General features: G+C 46.1%; 1 protein-coding gene across 2 annotated transcripts in view; it reads left to right on the plus strand.

Moving 5' to 3' along the window:
- The window catches only part of xrn1 (5'-3' exoribonuclease 1), a 111,483-nt gene that overhangs the window by 33,390 nt on the left and 63,035 nt on the right, over positions 1–15,058 (plus strand). For both annotated transcript variants that reach the window (XR_004413812.1, XM_033031911.1), the window contains exons 5-13: positions 512–622; positions 1,043–1,128; positions 1,358–1,445; positions 7,536–7,704; positions 7,821–7,888; positions 10,577–10,708; positions 11,875–11,965; positions 12,277–12,391; positions 14,170–14,259. Coding sequence is in view for 1 of the 2 variants with exons in the window: in XM_033031911.1 (XP_032887802.1) it covers positions 512–622; positions 1,043–1,128; positions 1,358–1,445; positions 7,536–7,704; positions 7,821–7,888; positions 10,577–10,708; positions 11,875–11,965; positions 12,277–12,391; positions 14,170–14,259 (950 nt within the window). In the remaining variant the exon portion in view is untranslated. The remainder of the gene's footprint in view (positions 1–511; positions 623–1,042; positions 1,129–1,357; positions 1,446–7,535; positions 7,705–7,820; positions 7,889–10,576; positions 10,709–11,874; positions 11,966–12,276; positions 12,392–14,169; positions 14,260–15,058) is intronic.

Here is a 15,058-nt window from a genome sequence, read left to right on the forward strand (position 1 = left end):
GTGGAGTCAATTTACCTTAAGTGATGTGGACATTTTTTAAGCTAATCGAGGAAACATTAACAATGATTTTGGGGAAAAAAATGTAAACTCATCGTGGCCTTTAGGTTCAGTGCAAATTTTGTTTGATTAATCAGATTGGGTTTTTTTAAAGTAACAATACGAAATACTGAATTAAGACTATTCCAACTTGTTTTGTTGAAGCCTTTATGGAGCAAGATTTTGCATTTTATTTCTTGCTGCCATTCAGTTAATGTCAAAACTGCATAGATTTATGGGTCATGCTGCTGTTTCACATTCATTTTCAGAAATCTCATCAGTTGGTAGTTGTCCCTTGCATCTGTTGTCTAACCAATTTGATAGTGCATACTACAACCATCAGGTGGTGGCGAGAATGAATATTTAGCGTGGTAGTGAAGCAGGTGGATTTAAAATTGGATGGCATTTTGAACTGTGTGATATTATCAAATGTCACTGTTTAAATATCCATTTCTAAATATACATCTTGTTTCAGACCCCAGGGGAAGGTGAACATAAAATCATGGAATTTATTAGAGCTGAAAAAAGAAAACCGGATCATGATTCCAATACGAGACATTGTCTATATGGACTGGATGCTGATTTAGTATGTATTCAATCATCCATTTAGATAAAACACATTCTTAATTTAAACAGTTATTTCTCCTTTCTCCCACTCTCTTTTGTCTGTCTCCCATCCACATTCTCCTTTCCCTCGTGCTCCCTTGACAAGGGAGTACATTTGATGCTCCGCCATCACTTTATCTCAGATTACTAATTTAATGAAGTACTATTACTGGTACATTTATATAGTATCGAATAGATTTTATTTCACAAAAATTATTTAGATATTTTGCTCGATTTATCTTGGTACAGTTCTACCTCAGAAAACATGTTTATTAAATCTTAATGCTTTTGCATAATTTTATTCTAACCAGGATAAGTGCATTCATTCAAGTTTTGTGATGTTTTTCTAAGTATTTCACCCAAACATTAAATAAATTATAGACATTTGTGTTTAATGCAGATTATGCTTGGATTAACAAGCCATGAACCAAATTTTTCCCTTTTGAGGGAAGAAGTTCGATTTGGTGGCAGGAAATCTCAAAAAAGGTAGGTTCTTTACACTTTTGAACAGGGTATATTTAATAATCAAAGAGGTATGCAATTTGTATATGTAAAGGAAATCTTTGGAATTTGCCAATATCTTCCCACTACCTCAGGAATAAAATGGTAAACTATCATTATTATTTATAATCGAAACATTTCACAGCTAGATAATTATTTATAATGTTGATTTTGATCCACAAATATCTGTTACTGACAGTTATGTTCATTGCAGGATTGCTGCAGTTGAGGAAACCACGTTTCACTTGTTGCACCTGTCCCTAATGAGAGAGTATGTTGACTATGAATTTTCACCTGTGAGAGTGAGTATTTGGATTGGGACTAGTTTCTATTGATTATATCTGAACTAAATACTCCAGCATTCTCAGGCTGTTAATCAGGTGTAATCGAAGTAGATCCTGTATGTGAAGAGCTTATTTTCTAATCCATCTGTGCTGCAAGCTGCTACCCATGTAGCATGATGCCTTCAGAAACAAGTATCTTTATTGTGCTTGTACAGGTTTACTCTGAGTAGGAAAGTATAGGAACAAAACTGAAATGAGGAATAAAATTAGTGAGTGTGTATCTCTTGCAATTGTTTACAATGAGAGATGTAAATGTAGTGATCTATATTCCATTATTTGTAATTTGTAATATGCGGAGAATATATAATTGTTTTAAAGGTTGAATCTTTGTAGCATCTTATAAGTACCGACGGTTCGGCCAAAGCTCCTCTGCAATTGTATACTGCAGGTAACATAAAACATAAAATTGACTTCGAACCTGCAGAATGACTAGTCCAATTTCTCCATTCTAGCTATGAATGGGATGGTGAATTCAAGAACATGTGTAGAGAATCAAACTCTACAAATCTAGTTTTGAGGGATGTTCATTGGCCATTAATGAATTCATAATAACGTGCATGTGACATTTGGTTTCATTTTTGGATCACAATTTTCGTCAGATGATGCCAAATGTCAAGGACAGTCACTGGCCTCACCTCTAGATTCAGCTCATTGGTTCAAGTTTGGACCAAGGCTGTGAGGACTGAAACCAAGTGAGCTATGCTAAATGTAAGCTGATCATTGGTGGGTAGGTTTTAGACAAGTAAGTGCACTTGACAGGATTACTTCCATCATTTTGCCTCCTTCAAATGAGTATCATTGATCGCTGGTAGACAAAAATGCTGGAGAAACTCAGCGGGTGAGGCAGCATCTATGGAGCGAAGGAATAGGTGACGTTTCGGGTCAAGACCCTTCCTCAGTTTGACAAAGGGTCTCAACCCAAAACGTTACCTATCTTTCCCTCCATAGATGCTGCCTCACCCGTTGAGTTTCTCCAGCATTTGTGTCTACTGTAGTGGCCTGGTCAAGGTCAGGAAAAGGCCAGACGCCAGGCGGGTTCAAACAGTAGTCTTTTAATCCCAACAGCGAGAGTACACCACACACACACCTCGAGAGCACTAAACCCAGGGTCGTCTGGAAACCCCGTGGCAGACCAATGCCCCTGTCCCTCAATCGGCGAGGGGGATGATCCAAGGAGTGGCCTACCCCCCAGGGACCGCCACAGGCCCCCCCCCCCCAAGTACCCGAGGCACGAAACAGACAGGAGGGCGTACACGGCGGCCAGCCCGGGTGCACACAATGCCCGGCCCCGGAACAGGCGACTGACCAACAGGTGCAGGGGACGGAGTAGCCCGAGAAGGAGGTACCCTAGACAGAGGCCGCCCTCGCTTACGGGGCCGCGCTACCATCACCGGCTGATCAATATCAATATGTGCTGGCTTCAGCCGCGCAACTGAAACAGTCTCATGACGACCCCCCATGTCCAGGACAAAAGTCGACGAGCCATGTTCCAGGACCCGGAAGGGACCTTTGTACAGCCGCTGGAGAGGTGTCCGATGCGCATCCCTGCACAGGAAGATAAACTGGCAGTCCTCTAGAGCAGAGGGAATGTGCGGACGGAAGGACCCATGACGAGACGTGGGCACCGGCGCCAACTTGCTCACCGTCTGCCGAAGACGTTGCAGAACGTTGCAGAACGTCGAAGGCTGCTCCACCTGGCCACGTGCGGGCGGGATGAACTCCCTGGGCACCGTCAACGGAGACCGATACACCAACTCGGCGGAGGAGGAAGCCAAGTCCTCTTTCGGTGCAGTGCGGATCCCCAGCTAAACCCACAGCAGAGCATCCACCCAGTCCGGATCATTGAGCCGTGCCTTCAGGGCATCCTTAAGTTGTCGGTGAAACCGCTCCACCAGGCCGTTCGCCTGCGGGTGGTACGCCGTCATGTGGTGCAGACGAACACCCAGGAGGCGTGCCATGGCCGACCACAGCTCTGACGTGAACTGAGGCCCCCGGTCGGAAGTTATGTCCAGTGGCACCCCGAACCGGGCGATCCAGTGCGCCACCAAGGCTCGAGCACAAGTGGTTGTTGCAGAATTTGGTAGCGGAATGGCTTCAGGCCACAGCGTGAAGCGGTCCACGACGTTGAATAGATAGGTCATGCCCTGGGACGACGGCAGCGGCCCCACGATGTCCACGTGAATGTGGTCGAAACGCTGCCGAGGCATGGTGAATTCCTGCAACGGCGCGCGCACGTGTCGTTGCACCTTGGCCAATGTCCAACCTCCTTCCGCAGCCCGTGCCACATGAAGCGGGAGGCTACCAGGGACGTTGTCGCCCTGATGGAGGGATGGGCAAGTCCATGGAGCACCTCAAACACCCTGCGCCGCCAGGTGATGGGGACGATGGGTCGCGGAACTCCAGAGGAGACATCGCACAGCAGCGTTGCACCCCCAGGACCACAGACAACGTCCTCCAGCTGCAGGCCCGAAACTGCCGTACGATAGGCTGCCATCTCCTCGTCGACAAGCTGAGCGGCTGCCAGGGCGGAATAATTGATCCCCTCACCGACTTGGAGAACCGCGTGGACTGCAGGTCCCGATAAGGCATCGGCCACCCTGTTAAATTTGCCCTCAACGAACCGAATGGAGGTGGTGTATTCGGACACATACGCCAACTGCCTCTGCTGCCGGGCAGACCACGGGTCTTAAACCTTGGCGAACGCGAAGGTTAGCGGCTTGTGGTCCGTAAATGCGGTAAATGGCCTCCCCTCCAGGAAGTAGCGGAAATGACGTACGGCGAGATACAGGGCAAGGAGCTCACGGTCGAAGGCGCTGTAACGGCGCTGAGCATCACTGAGATGCTTGCTGAAGAAGGCGAGTGGCCGCCAGCATCCATCAACGAGCTGCTCCAACACTGCCCCAACCGCAACCTCAGAAGCGTCCACCGTCAGGGCAGTCGGGGCGTCCTCTCGTGGGTGGACGAGCATCATGGCCTCAGCCAGTGCCTGCTTAGCCCTCTCGAATGCCGCTGTTGCTTCCACGGACAAATCAACCTCCCTGCAATGACCAGCAATCAGGTGGAAAAGCGGACGCATGACTGCGGCCGCTGACGGCAGGAAGCGGTGATAGAAGGTGACCATCCCCACAAATTCCTGTAGGCCCCTAACTGTGGTCGGACAGGGGAACCTGCGAACAGCGTCCACCCTGGTCGGCAGAGGCACCACCCCTTGTGGAGTCACGCGGTGGCTGAGGAAGTCGATAGCCGTCACCCCGAAACTGCACTTGGACGCGTTGATGGCCAAACCGAAGTCGCTGAGGCGCTGACACAGCTGACGGAGGTGGATGCAGTGCTCCTGCCGCGAGCGACTGGCCACGAGTATGTTGTCCAAGTACACGAAGACGAAGTCCAGGCCGCGGCACACACAGTACATAAGCCGCTGAAAGGCCTGCGCAGCGTTCTTTAACCCAAACGGCATCCGTACAAATTCGAATAGACCAAATGGTGTAATAATGGCCGTCTTCGGGATATCGTCAGGGCGGACCGGAATTTGATTGTATCCTCGCACGAGGTCCACCTTGGAGAATACGGATGCTCCGGCCAGATGGGCATTGAAGTCTTGAATGTGCGGGACCGGATACCTGTCGGCGACGGTCGCATCATTCAGGCGACGGTAATCCCCACACGGGCGCCAGCCCCCGTTCGTCTTAGGGACCATGTGGAGCGGTGACGCCCATGGGCTATAGGAGGGACGCACGGTGCCCATCGCCTCCATCTGGCGGAACTCCTCCCGAGCTAGAAGGAGCTTGTCTGGCGCGAGACGCGCCCGGGCGTGCACAGGTGGGCCAGTAGTGGGGATATGGTGCTCCACCCCGTGCTTGGGGGTGGAGGAGCGGAAGTGGGGTTCAAGAATGTCGGGAAAATCTGCCAGGATGCGCGCGAAAGTCGCATCCACGGACGACAGGGAGCCATCAGGGCGTGCTACGGGATCACCAATGCGGAGGAAGACCAGCTCCAGCGTGACAGAGTGCATCAGGCGCTGCCGCTTGACATCCACGAGCAGTGAATGGGCTCGAAGGAAGTCGGCGCCCAGCAGCGGCTGGGAAACATCGGCAATGACGAACCTCCACGAAAAGGAGCTGCGGCCAAAGTTGAGGGGGATGGTGCGAAACCCGTAGGTGCGAATAGCACTCCCGTACGCCGCGGTGAGGAGGGGGCCTCGTTTGCCCGCACGGATGTCGGCGATGGAGGGAGGCAGAACACTCACTTCCGCACCAGTGTCCACGAGGAATCGACCTCCAGTGCGGCGATCCCAAGCGAAGACGCGATGAATTGTGCCGGCTGCCGAAGGAATCACTGACGACCGGCCCCTTCGTTTCCTGGGAATAAACAGGGTGGGCGACATAGCCTGGCTGCAGCTCCCCAGCGACGATGGTAATAGCACCAACCCCCTTTGCTGGCGTCTGGTGGAACTGCAGGCGAATTAGGCTGGTTTGAGCGCCAGCGACCTCTGCTGGCATTAGGTGGAACTGCAGGCTGACCGTGCTGGAAGGACGTGCCTGCAGTGGAATGCGCAATGGCGGCCGGATTTTGCCGCGGGGACCGACTAGGAGCAGTGGAAACGCGGTCGATAGCGGTCCCGACCTGCTCTGAGTCTCCAAAAGCCGCGGGAAGGACGGTCAGCGCTTCCAGGTTCTGATGGCGGGAATTCCACAGCTCGTCGGCAGTTCACCCAGCGCCCGCATGTCGGTAAATGGATCCCTGGCGAGTTGCAGGCGAATATTGGGGGGTAGCTGCTGCAGGTAGGCGTATTTAAATAGAAAGCAAGGTTCATGGTCCCCCATTAGGGTGAGCATGTCTTCCAGGAGGGCAGACGGTCGGCGGTCGCCCAGGCCGTCCATTCTGAAAATCCGAGCTGCCCGCTCGGAGTCACCTAGGCCAAACCTCCGGATAAGAAATTCCTTAAGGCCCGTATATTTATTTGTTACCGGGGGGGCCCTGAGGAAAGGCTTAACTCGCCTCGCAGTCACTTGGTCAAGCGCGCCAACCACGTAATAGTATTTTGTCTCATCTGCTGTAATACCTCTCACTGCAAACTGTGCCTCTGCCTGCTGGAACCAGATGTCAGGTTCTTCGGTCCACAGAGTTGGGAGCTTCAGCGCAACAGCGTTATTATCCATCACGACGCGTGATGAACGGCGTGGGGTCACCAGTGTAGTGGCCTGGTCAAGGTCAGGAAAAGGCCAGACGCCAGGCGGGTTCAAACAGTCTTTTAATCCCAACAGCGAGAGTACACCACACACACACCTCGAGAGCACTAAACACAGGGTCGTCTGGAAACCCCGTGGCAGACCAATGCCCCTGTCCCTCAATCGGCGAGGGTGATGATCCAAGGAGTGGCCTACCCCCCAGGGACCGCCACACTACTTTCGATTTTTCAAGGATCTGCAGTTCTTTCTTAATCATTGATCGCTGAGTTTTTCATTGTAAAAATTGCTTTCGGATTTTGTTCATTTGAGTAAAAAACTGCAGATTATATTGCCCTTTTTCTACAAGAGCACTGTCTGTTTCATGCACAATTCTGTTGTAAGGAAAACCTATTTCAAACTCATCTTGACATGGATGAACCAAAATGATTGGTGATTTAAGACAAGTGGGGATCACTCCCATGAACCACATTTCACGACCATCACAAAGAAACATGGTTTCCATCTGTTCTTTGCTACTTTAACTTTCATTATGCTTTCTGAATATGTTAAAGAATTGATGATTATGATACCAGCATCAGCATATTAAACCTAAACCAGAATCATGCTTTATAGATGAGAACAGTTGAAGTTCTGGGTTCTTTTTTAGAAGCATTATTTTTCTCTCACTCAGTGGTAAATAGATTGTTGTTGAATTTGGCAAGATGCCTTCTTTAAAGAGTTGTGACCTAACATGCTAGCAACTATATGATTTGCAGTAGTATGCATAAAACCTTACACAGAACTGTTTTATCACATTCATTTTGGAGCTTTGATCGAACTCAATTTATTTGCTTGTTACTTTGTTATTCTCAATCAACAGGGAAAGATTTCCTTTGAGTATGACCTTGAACGGATAATAGACGACTGGATATTGATGGGGTTTCTTGTCGGTAATGATTTTATTCCTCATCTACCTCATTTACATATCAATCATGATGCACTACCTTTGCTATACAAGACATATATTGAGGTCCTGCCAACTCTAGGAGGTGAGTGTTTGAAACAAAACACTTTATCCGTAAATTTTTCTTGGTCCATCTTGTTGTCACAGATTGTTTCATAGATTTTTTTTAAAAAGTAATATTTGAAACTTTATTTTTATCAGGGTACATTAATGAAGGTGGAACATTAAATTTGGAACACTTTGAGAAGTATCTTCTAAAACTGTCAGAAGTAAGTTCAGATTGTTTCCACCACTTGAATGCTTTATTTGAATTTTAGTTTAAATGGATGTGTTTCTAAATTAGCCTGTTTGCGGCAAAGGCCGAAGATCTGCCTGCATTGTGTTTGAGATTTCCGTAATGAGCAATCACGGTTGTGCATGGTTATAGACTGCTGGCAGCTCAGTCACTCGGGCATGGTGGGCTGGCAGCTCAGTCACTCAGGCCTGGTGGGCTGGCAGCTCCGTCACTCAGGCCTGGTGGGCTGGCAGCTCAGTCACTCAGGGCTGGTGGGCTGGCAGCTCAGTCACTCAGGGCTGGTGGGCTGGCAGCTCAGTCACTCAGGGCTGGTGGGTTGGCAGATCAGTCAGGGCTGGTGGGCTGGCAGTTCACTCAGGGCTATTCCTTGAAATTCCATTTCAAGCAGAGTGCAGGCCACCAAACTCAATTTCACAGCATTTCAGGCAGAGTGCAGGCCGCCAAACTCAATTTCACAGCATTTCAGGCAGAGTGCAGGCCGCCAAACTCAATTTCACAGCATTTCAGGCAGAGGGCAGGCCGCCAAACTCAATTTCACAGCATTTCAGGCAGAAGGCAGGCCACCAAATTGCCAAACAACTCATTGCATTGTCATTAAGGGCTAACAAATCATTTATTGCAAGTACATTGCAGACTCACAGTTCAGTTGATTCACAGCTTAGAATCACAGTTGTGGACTCTCCCTCACGATCTTCCAAAGTGACTGACTCACATCCAGGCATCTGGGGTTTTATAGTCCTGCCCCTCCAGAAGGGGCGTTTCCTTCATTGTGGTGATTGACAGGCGAGAGGACCAATCAGCTGATCTCAAGATTTTTTTTTAACTCACAACCTTTTTATTTTTCATCGATTGGAAAAATCCTCTGGGCTGCCTCAGCGGAGGAGGACTGAGTAAGATGGCCAAAAATCATAGCGATATATGGTAGCGTTTTTTCTAAAATCAATATACAGCACAGACAGGAAGTGGTGAAGATGAGACTATTAGTTATATAGACTAGACCAAGTGGGACCCGTTGGGTCCCTGTCACACGGGAGGACTGGTCCCTGAACGCAATATTCCACCACTCACCCATAGCCCCCAACTGCGCAGGCGCGGCTGACGGGTTCCTGTTGTGACGCCAGAGATCCCTGTCATCACAGCAACCCTCCCCAAGTACGCCTCGCCATCCCTCTTCATACCCCTATCTTCCTCTATTCCCCCTCATCCCCAGCACTTCCTCCCCCATCTCTTCACCCTCTCCTCCCCTCCCCCACTCCTTCCCTCATCTCTCTCTCCCTCTCCTTTCCCCTACCCTCCCTCTATAATCCCTCTCCCCTCCCTAACCCCCTTGACGTCCTTGTGAGGTGCAAGCTGCTGTGTTTTTTAAAAGAAAGGTTTTTTTTAATGTAAATGAGATCCCATTGTGATGTCATTGTGGGGTGGAACAATGCTAATGGCAGTTTATGTAAATTAGATCCCATCGTGACATCATACGCTGTTAACTGCCAGTGCAGATAGAAGAGATTTTTATCAGTCGTATTTGTAAAGTTTAATATGTGAATAACTTGTAAAATATACCATCAATCTGAACGAAACTTGAAATGACACACCCGATGACAATGGTGAGTAAGGTGTGCTAAGAATTGTAGTGCTATCGTATACCGTTTTGCTGTAATTTCAGGAACATATTCCTCACCCCTCACAGACAGACATAGAAACAAACAGGATGAGAGTTTTAGTAATATATATACTAGACCAAGTGGAACCCGTTGGCTCCCATTCCCACAACGCAATATTCCACCACTCACCTGTTCCCCAAACTCACCACCTCTCCCACTCCCTCCCTCACCTCTCCCTTCCTCTCCTTTCCCCTACCCTCAGTCACTCCCTCCATAACCCCTCTCCCCTCCCTACCCCCAATAAACACAATGTTTAAATAACATCAAAAAACAATCCTCGCCCTCTCCTTCTCCCCTCCCCTACTCCCTCCCTCTCCTTGCAACAATGTAACAAATCTCATTGCACTAAGAGTCCTGTCATTTGTTAACATTGTAACAGGCTTCCCATTGTGACATCATACACTGATAACTGCCAGTGCAGATGGAAGAGATGTTTGTAAAAGTGGGGTTTTGTAAAGTTTAAAATGTGAATAACTGGTAAAAAAAATAAACTTGATACACCACACAATGGTGAGTAAGGTGGGCCAAAAATTGTAGCACTATTGTGCACCATTTTGGCGTAATTTCAGGAACCCCACACAGACAGACATAGAAACAAACGAGATGACAGTTTTTTCAATCATTCTTGTGGCTTTTTTCTTAGTTTTTCAGTAGTTTCTTGAGGTATTTTAACTGGAATTTAACAATGATTCAAAAATTTGTAATGAGCATTAAAATTTAACCCATATTTTTCCTTTCCAAACCATTCAAATGTAATTAAAGCAATTACTTGCTAAATGAGACTAGCACCCATTAAATTTAAATTATTGTACGGTTTTCTGGCACTGAGCAAACTGGACAGATCATTTCTGTCTTTACAGGAGTCAGCACTGTTTCAAAGAAATGCTTGTCAATTTATAGTATGACATTGAAATAGATATCTTTTAAGTTTGATAACTGATGAGATTTTTTTATCATTTCAATCAAATTTGGTGCAATTTGACGTAATAATTATTTGATTACAGTTTGATCGCGAACATTTCAGTGAAGTTTTTGTTGATCTGAAGTGGTTTGAAAGCAAAGTGGGCAAGAAATACCTCAATGAGGCAGCAGGCATTGCAGCAGAGGAAGCAAAACGGCGTAACAAGAAAAGTAAGGTAGGTGTTTGATTTGATTAGTAATTTTGCAGACAAGAAGAAAATTGGTGGAGTTGTGGAAATAAGGAAGGTTGTCAAAGGATACATCCAAATCAGTTGGAAATTTGGCTGGAAAAATGACAGATGGGGTTCAATCTGAACAAGCATGAGGTGATTTTTTTTAGATCGTATGCAAGGAGAATGTGCAGTAAATGGCAAGACTCTTAGGAGCATTGATGGGCGGTCGGATCTTGGTGCACGTCGATTACTTTTGGAAAGTGGCAACACGAGTAGATAGGGTGGTAAAATAGGCATAGAGCATCCATGCCTTCATCAGTTGGGTCAATGAGTGTAAAAGTTGGGAAGTCATTGCAACTGTATAAAACGTTGGTATTAAAACTCGCAAATAGCATTAATGAGCCTCCTGGGAAGGATATTGTTTCCCCTCCAGTTCCGGTGCAACATCCCCCTTGTGCAGGTCTCAGCTGGTTTGGAAGAGAGCCCAATGATCCAAATTATCTGAAGCACACTCTCTTGCACCAGCTCTTCAGTCACCTATTGAACTGCATTATCTTTCTATTATTGCCTCACTAGCTCATGGCACATGTGGCAATCCTGAAATTACAACATTGGAGGTACTGTTTTTTAACCTACTACCCATAAATTCTCTTTATAATGCCTCATTTCCCTTCCTACCTATGTCATTGGGACCAATATGGACCATGCCCTCTGCCTATTCACCTTCCCCACTCAGAATATCCTGCTCAGAGACATCTTTGATCATGGCACGAGGGAGGCAACATACCATCCTGGAGTCTGCCTCATTTGTGGCTACAGAAAAGCTTGTTTGTACCTCTAATTATAGAGTCCTGTATCACTATTGCTCGTCTTGTTCTGTTCTTGCTGCTTTGTGCCCCTGAGATGCTATTTCCACCCCCAGCTCCCCCAATGGTGTCCAAGATGGTTTATGTTTGAGAGGGCGATATCTACAGGAAACTCCCACTCTACCTGCCTCTCCTGGTTGTCACCCATCTACCTGGCTGAAGCTTTGGTGTTGCCACCTCCTCTGCTAGATTGACAAATTGTTGAAGTGATCTCCCTGTATTCATGGACAAGTTTGCGAGCAAACTCTTTTTATTTAAGAATGTTTAATTGGGAGACAAAATTGTTTATCAATTTATTTGTAGGTTCGAGATGATTTGTGTCTCGCAGTACTTGATGAAGGTCAAAATGATGCAGAAGCTTTCTCAGACTGCAGTACTGAATTCAATCACAAAGGTAATGTTGAAAACTTTTGGCTTTAATTCTATTATCATTCATTCTTTGGATCTCATAAAAATACTAGGTGTCAGTGTCACTTCAGAATTGTCTTTTATTAATTAAATCATAGCCAAAAACATCTGTTGAACAATGATTTAAATTGTTAATTATTATTTTTCAACACTAAATTTTAAGCAGGCTGTTTGCTGTATAGACAGGATAACTATATTTTGTTGAAACATTAACATTTTGGACTTGTACTGATTTACATAACCACATTTCATTCCATTTTTGCAGATGAATAACCCATAAATTGTATACCTTTTCAGATGCATTGAACAATGACAATGATGAGGACAATGAGGATGATCTGTTTGAAACAGAATTCAGACAGTACAAGAGAGTTTACTACATGACAAAAATGGGCGTAGAAGTTGTCTCTGAGTAAGAACATTTTTACATACACAGTTCAGAAAATTATTACTATGCATAAGCACGAATATTCAATCACATGATTATATTCTATGAAGAATTATAAACAGATGGTTTGGGGTTTCATTTGAAATATTCCCTCGTTGTTGAAAACTTCACAGGTTTGCTTCAGGTTGGGGTTGGCAGTGGTTAGGGTGAGAGGGTTAAATAAACAATATCTAAAACCGTCCTTGGGATGGTGCTTGTTGACACTGACAGGAAGAGGCTGTGTAAGTATTCCCGGGGAAAATTTAGACCTGCCAGCTGTACTTTGCTCCAAAAATCAAGCAGAAACTTGATTTGAGGTATTTCATTTGAGGTATCAGTCTGGAGTGTGGCGGCGCCTAACGGCAGCAGCTTGACTGCAGTCCGTGTCTTTTTTTTAATTTTGTCTCGTTAAATGTATGTTTTTGATTCTAGTATTTATTATTTTTTAATTGTGTATGGGGGGGTGGGGGAAACTGTTTAATCTCTTGCCTGCACGGGGGCCCGACGTTTCCCTGTCGGGTCTCCGGTGTCGTTGGGCCTAACATCGTGGAGCCGGCGGTGGCCTCCAACCGGAACTAACCTGAGGGCTCCAGTCGCAGAGCCTGCGGACTGGCCGACTTCGGAGCGGGGAGAGCTGTGGTGGCGCGCGGCTGCGACCCGACTTCGGAGCTTCGGAGGCTCCGGCCGCTGGCCCGGTGGACAGGAACATCGGGAGCTCGCAGGTCCCTGGTGGGAGACCGCCTTTCGGAGCTCCCGCAACGGCAACTTCTCCCGCCAGAATCGCGGGGTTTAAAGGATGGAGCGGGGCCTAACATCGCCCGGCACGGCTTAAACGGCCACGGAATTTACCATCGCCCGCCGGGGGCTTTAACATCGTGAGCCCCAGTCGCCTCGACGCTGCAGTTGGACTGCTGGATAGTGGGAGAAGAACAAAGGGAAGAGATAAGATTTTTGCCTTCCATCACAGTGAGGAGGTGTTGGAGATTCACTATAATGGATGTTTGTGTAAATTGTGTTAAGTGTGGGTCTTGGGTTTTTTTGTAATGTAAAAGACTGTAGGAATGAAATTTCGTTCAAAACTTGTCTGTTTGAATGACAATAAAAAGCATTCTATTCTATTCAATTTAACATTGAGGAATTTATCAACCTAGTTTCTTGCACTGGCTTCAGAAATGTAACTGTTTGTATTTGGCATGTTAAACTTTGACGATGGTTCCACAGTTTCAAAACTATGATATTTGCCTTTATGTACCAAGAAAGCTGTACTGTTACCTTATTGGACACTCTTGTTTGTCCAGAAACCTAACCCACACAGTATCCAGTGCACAGTGAAGCATTAGTTTAGTTTTGTTTAGAGATACAGCGCGGAAACAGGTCCTTCGGCCCACCGAGTCTTCACCGACCAGCGATCCCTGCACATTAACACAATCCTACACACACTAGGGACAATTTACATTGATACCAAGCCAATTTACCAACAAACCTGTACATCTTTGGAGTGTGGGAGGAAACCGAAGATATCTGAGAAAATCCACTGTGCACTTCACTAGCCATCAGGCTTCTTACCAGGCTTATTGAAAGACAGTTGAGTTTATGTCTGTGGACAAAGATACTTGGGAAAGTATCCAAATAGAAGGGAGAAAACATCTGTTGAACAATCGGATTTGGAGTTTGGGGAAATGATTATTCTCCTTATCCACCATTATACTATTCGGATAATAGCATTAGTTAGAAGTTTTTAATATTTTTTCTTCTTCCAACAGTGAATTTCTTGCTCAACAGGCAGAATGTTATGTTCAAGCAATACAATGGATTTTGCACTATTATTACCATGGTGTCCAGTCCTGGAGCTGGTAAGTGTATGGATGGAAATGTTTCAATATATTTTTGTGAAACAGTTAATTAGTGTAGGTTTGCTGTAGTTTGGTGGTGAAAGGGGGGGGTGATGAATGCATTTCAGTGAAAATTTCGGTCAGCCAGCTGTCTCAGATCGCAAAATACTAGAAGTAACTTGATTTGAATTTAACATTGAGGAATTTATTGACCTACCGTGCCCTCCATAATGTTTGGGGCAAAGATCCATAATTTATTTATTTGTCTCTGTACTCCACAATTTGAGATTTGTAATAGAAACAATCACATGTGGTTAAAGTGCACATTGTCAGAGTTTTAATAAAGGCCATTTTTATACATTTTGGCATCACCCTGTAGAAATTACAGCAGTGTTTATATTTAATCCCCCCATTTTAGGGTACCATAATGTTTGGGACACAGCAATGTCATGTAAATGAAAGTAGTCGTGTTTAGTATTTTGTTGCATATCCATGCATGCAATGACTCCTTGAAGTCTGTGATTCATGGACATCACCAATTGCTGGGTGTCATCTCTGGTGATGCTCTGCCAGGCCTGTATTGCAGCCATCTTTAGCTTCTGCTTGTTTTGGAGGCTAGTCCCCTTCATTTTTCACTTCAGCATGTAAAATGGGTTCGGATTGGATGATTGACTTGGCCACTCAAGAATTGACCATTTTTTAGCTTTGAAAAACTCCTTTGTTGCTTTAGCAGTATGTTTGGGATCATTGTCTTGCTGTAGAATGAACCGCCGGCCAATGTGTTTTGAGGCATTTGTTTGAACTTGAGCAGATAGGATGT

This window comes from Amblyraja radiata, chromosome 13 (assembly GCF_010909765.2).
Source record: "Amblyraja radiata isolate CabotCenter1 chromosome 13, sAmbRad1.1.pri, whole genome shotgun sequence".
Lineage (NCBI taxonomy): Eukaryota > Metazoa > Chordata > Chondrichthyes > Rajiformes > Rajidae > Amblyraja > Amblyraja radiata.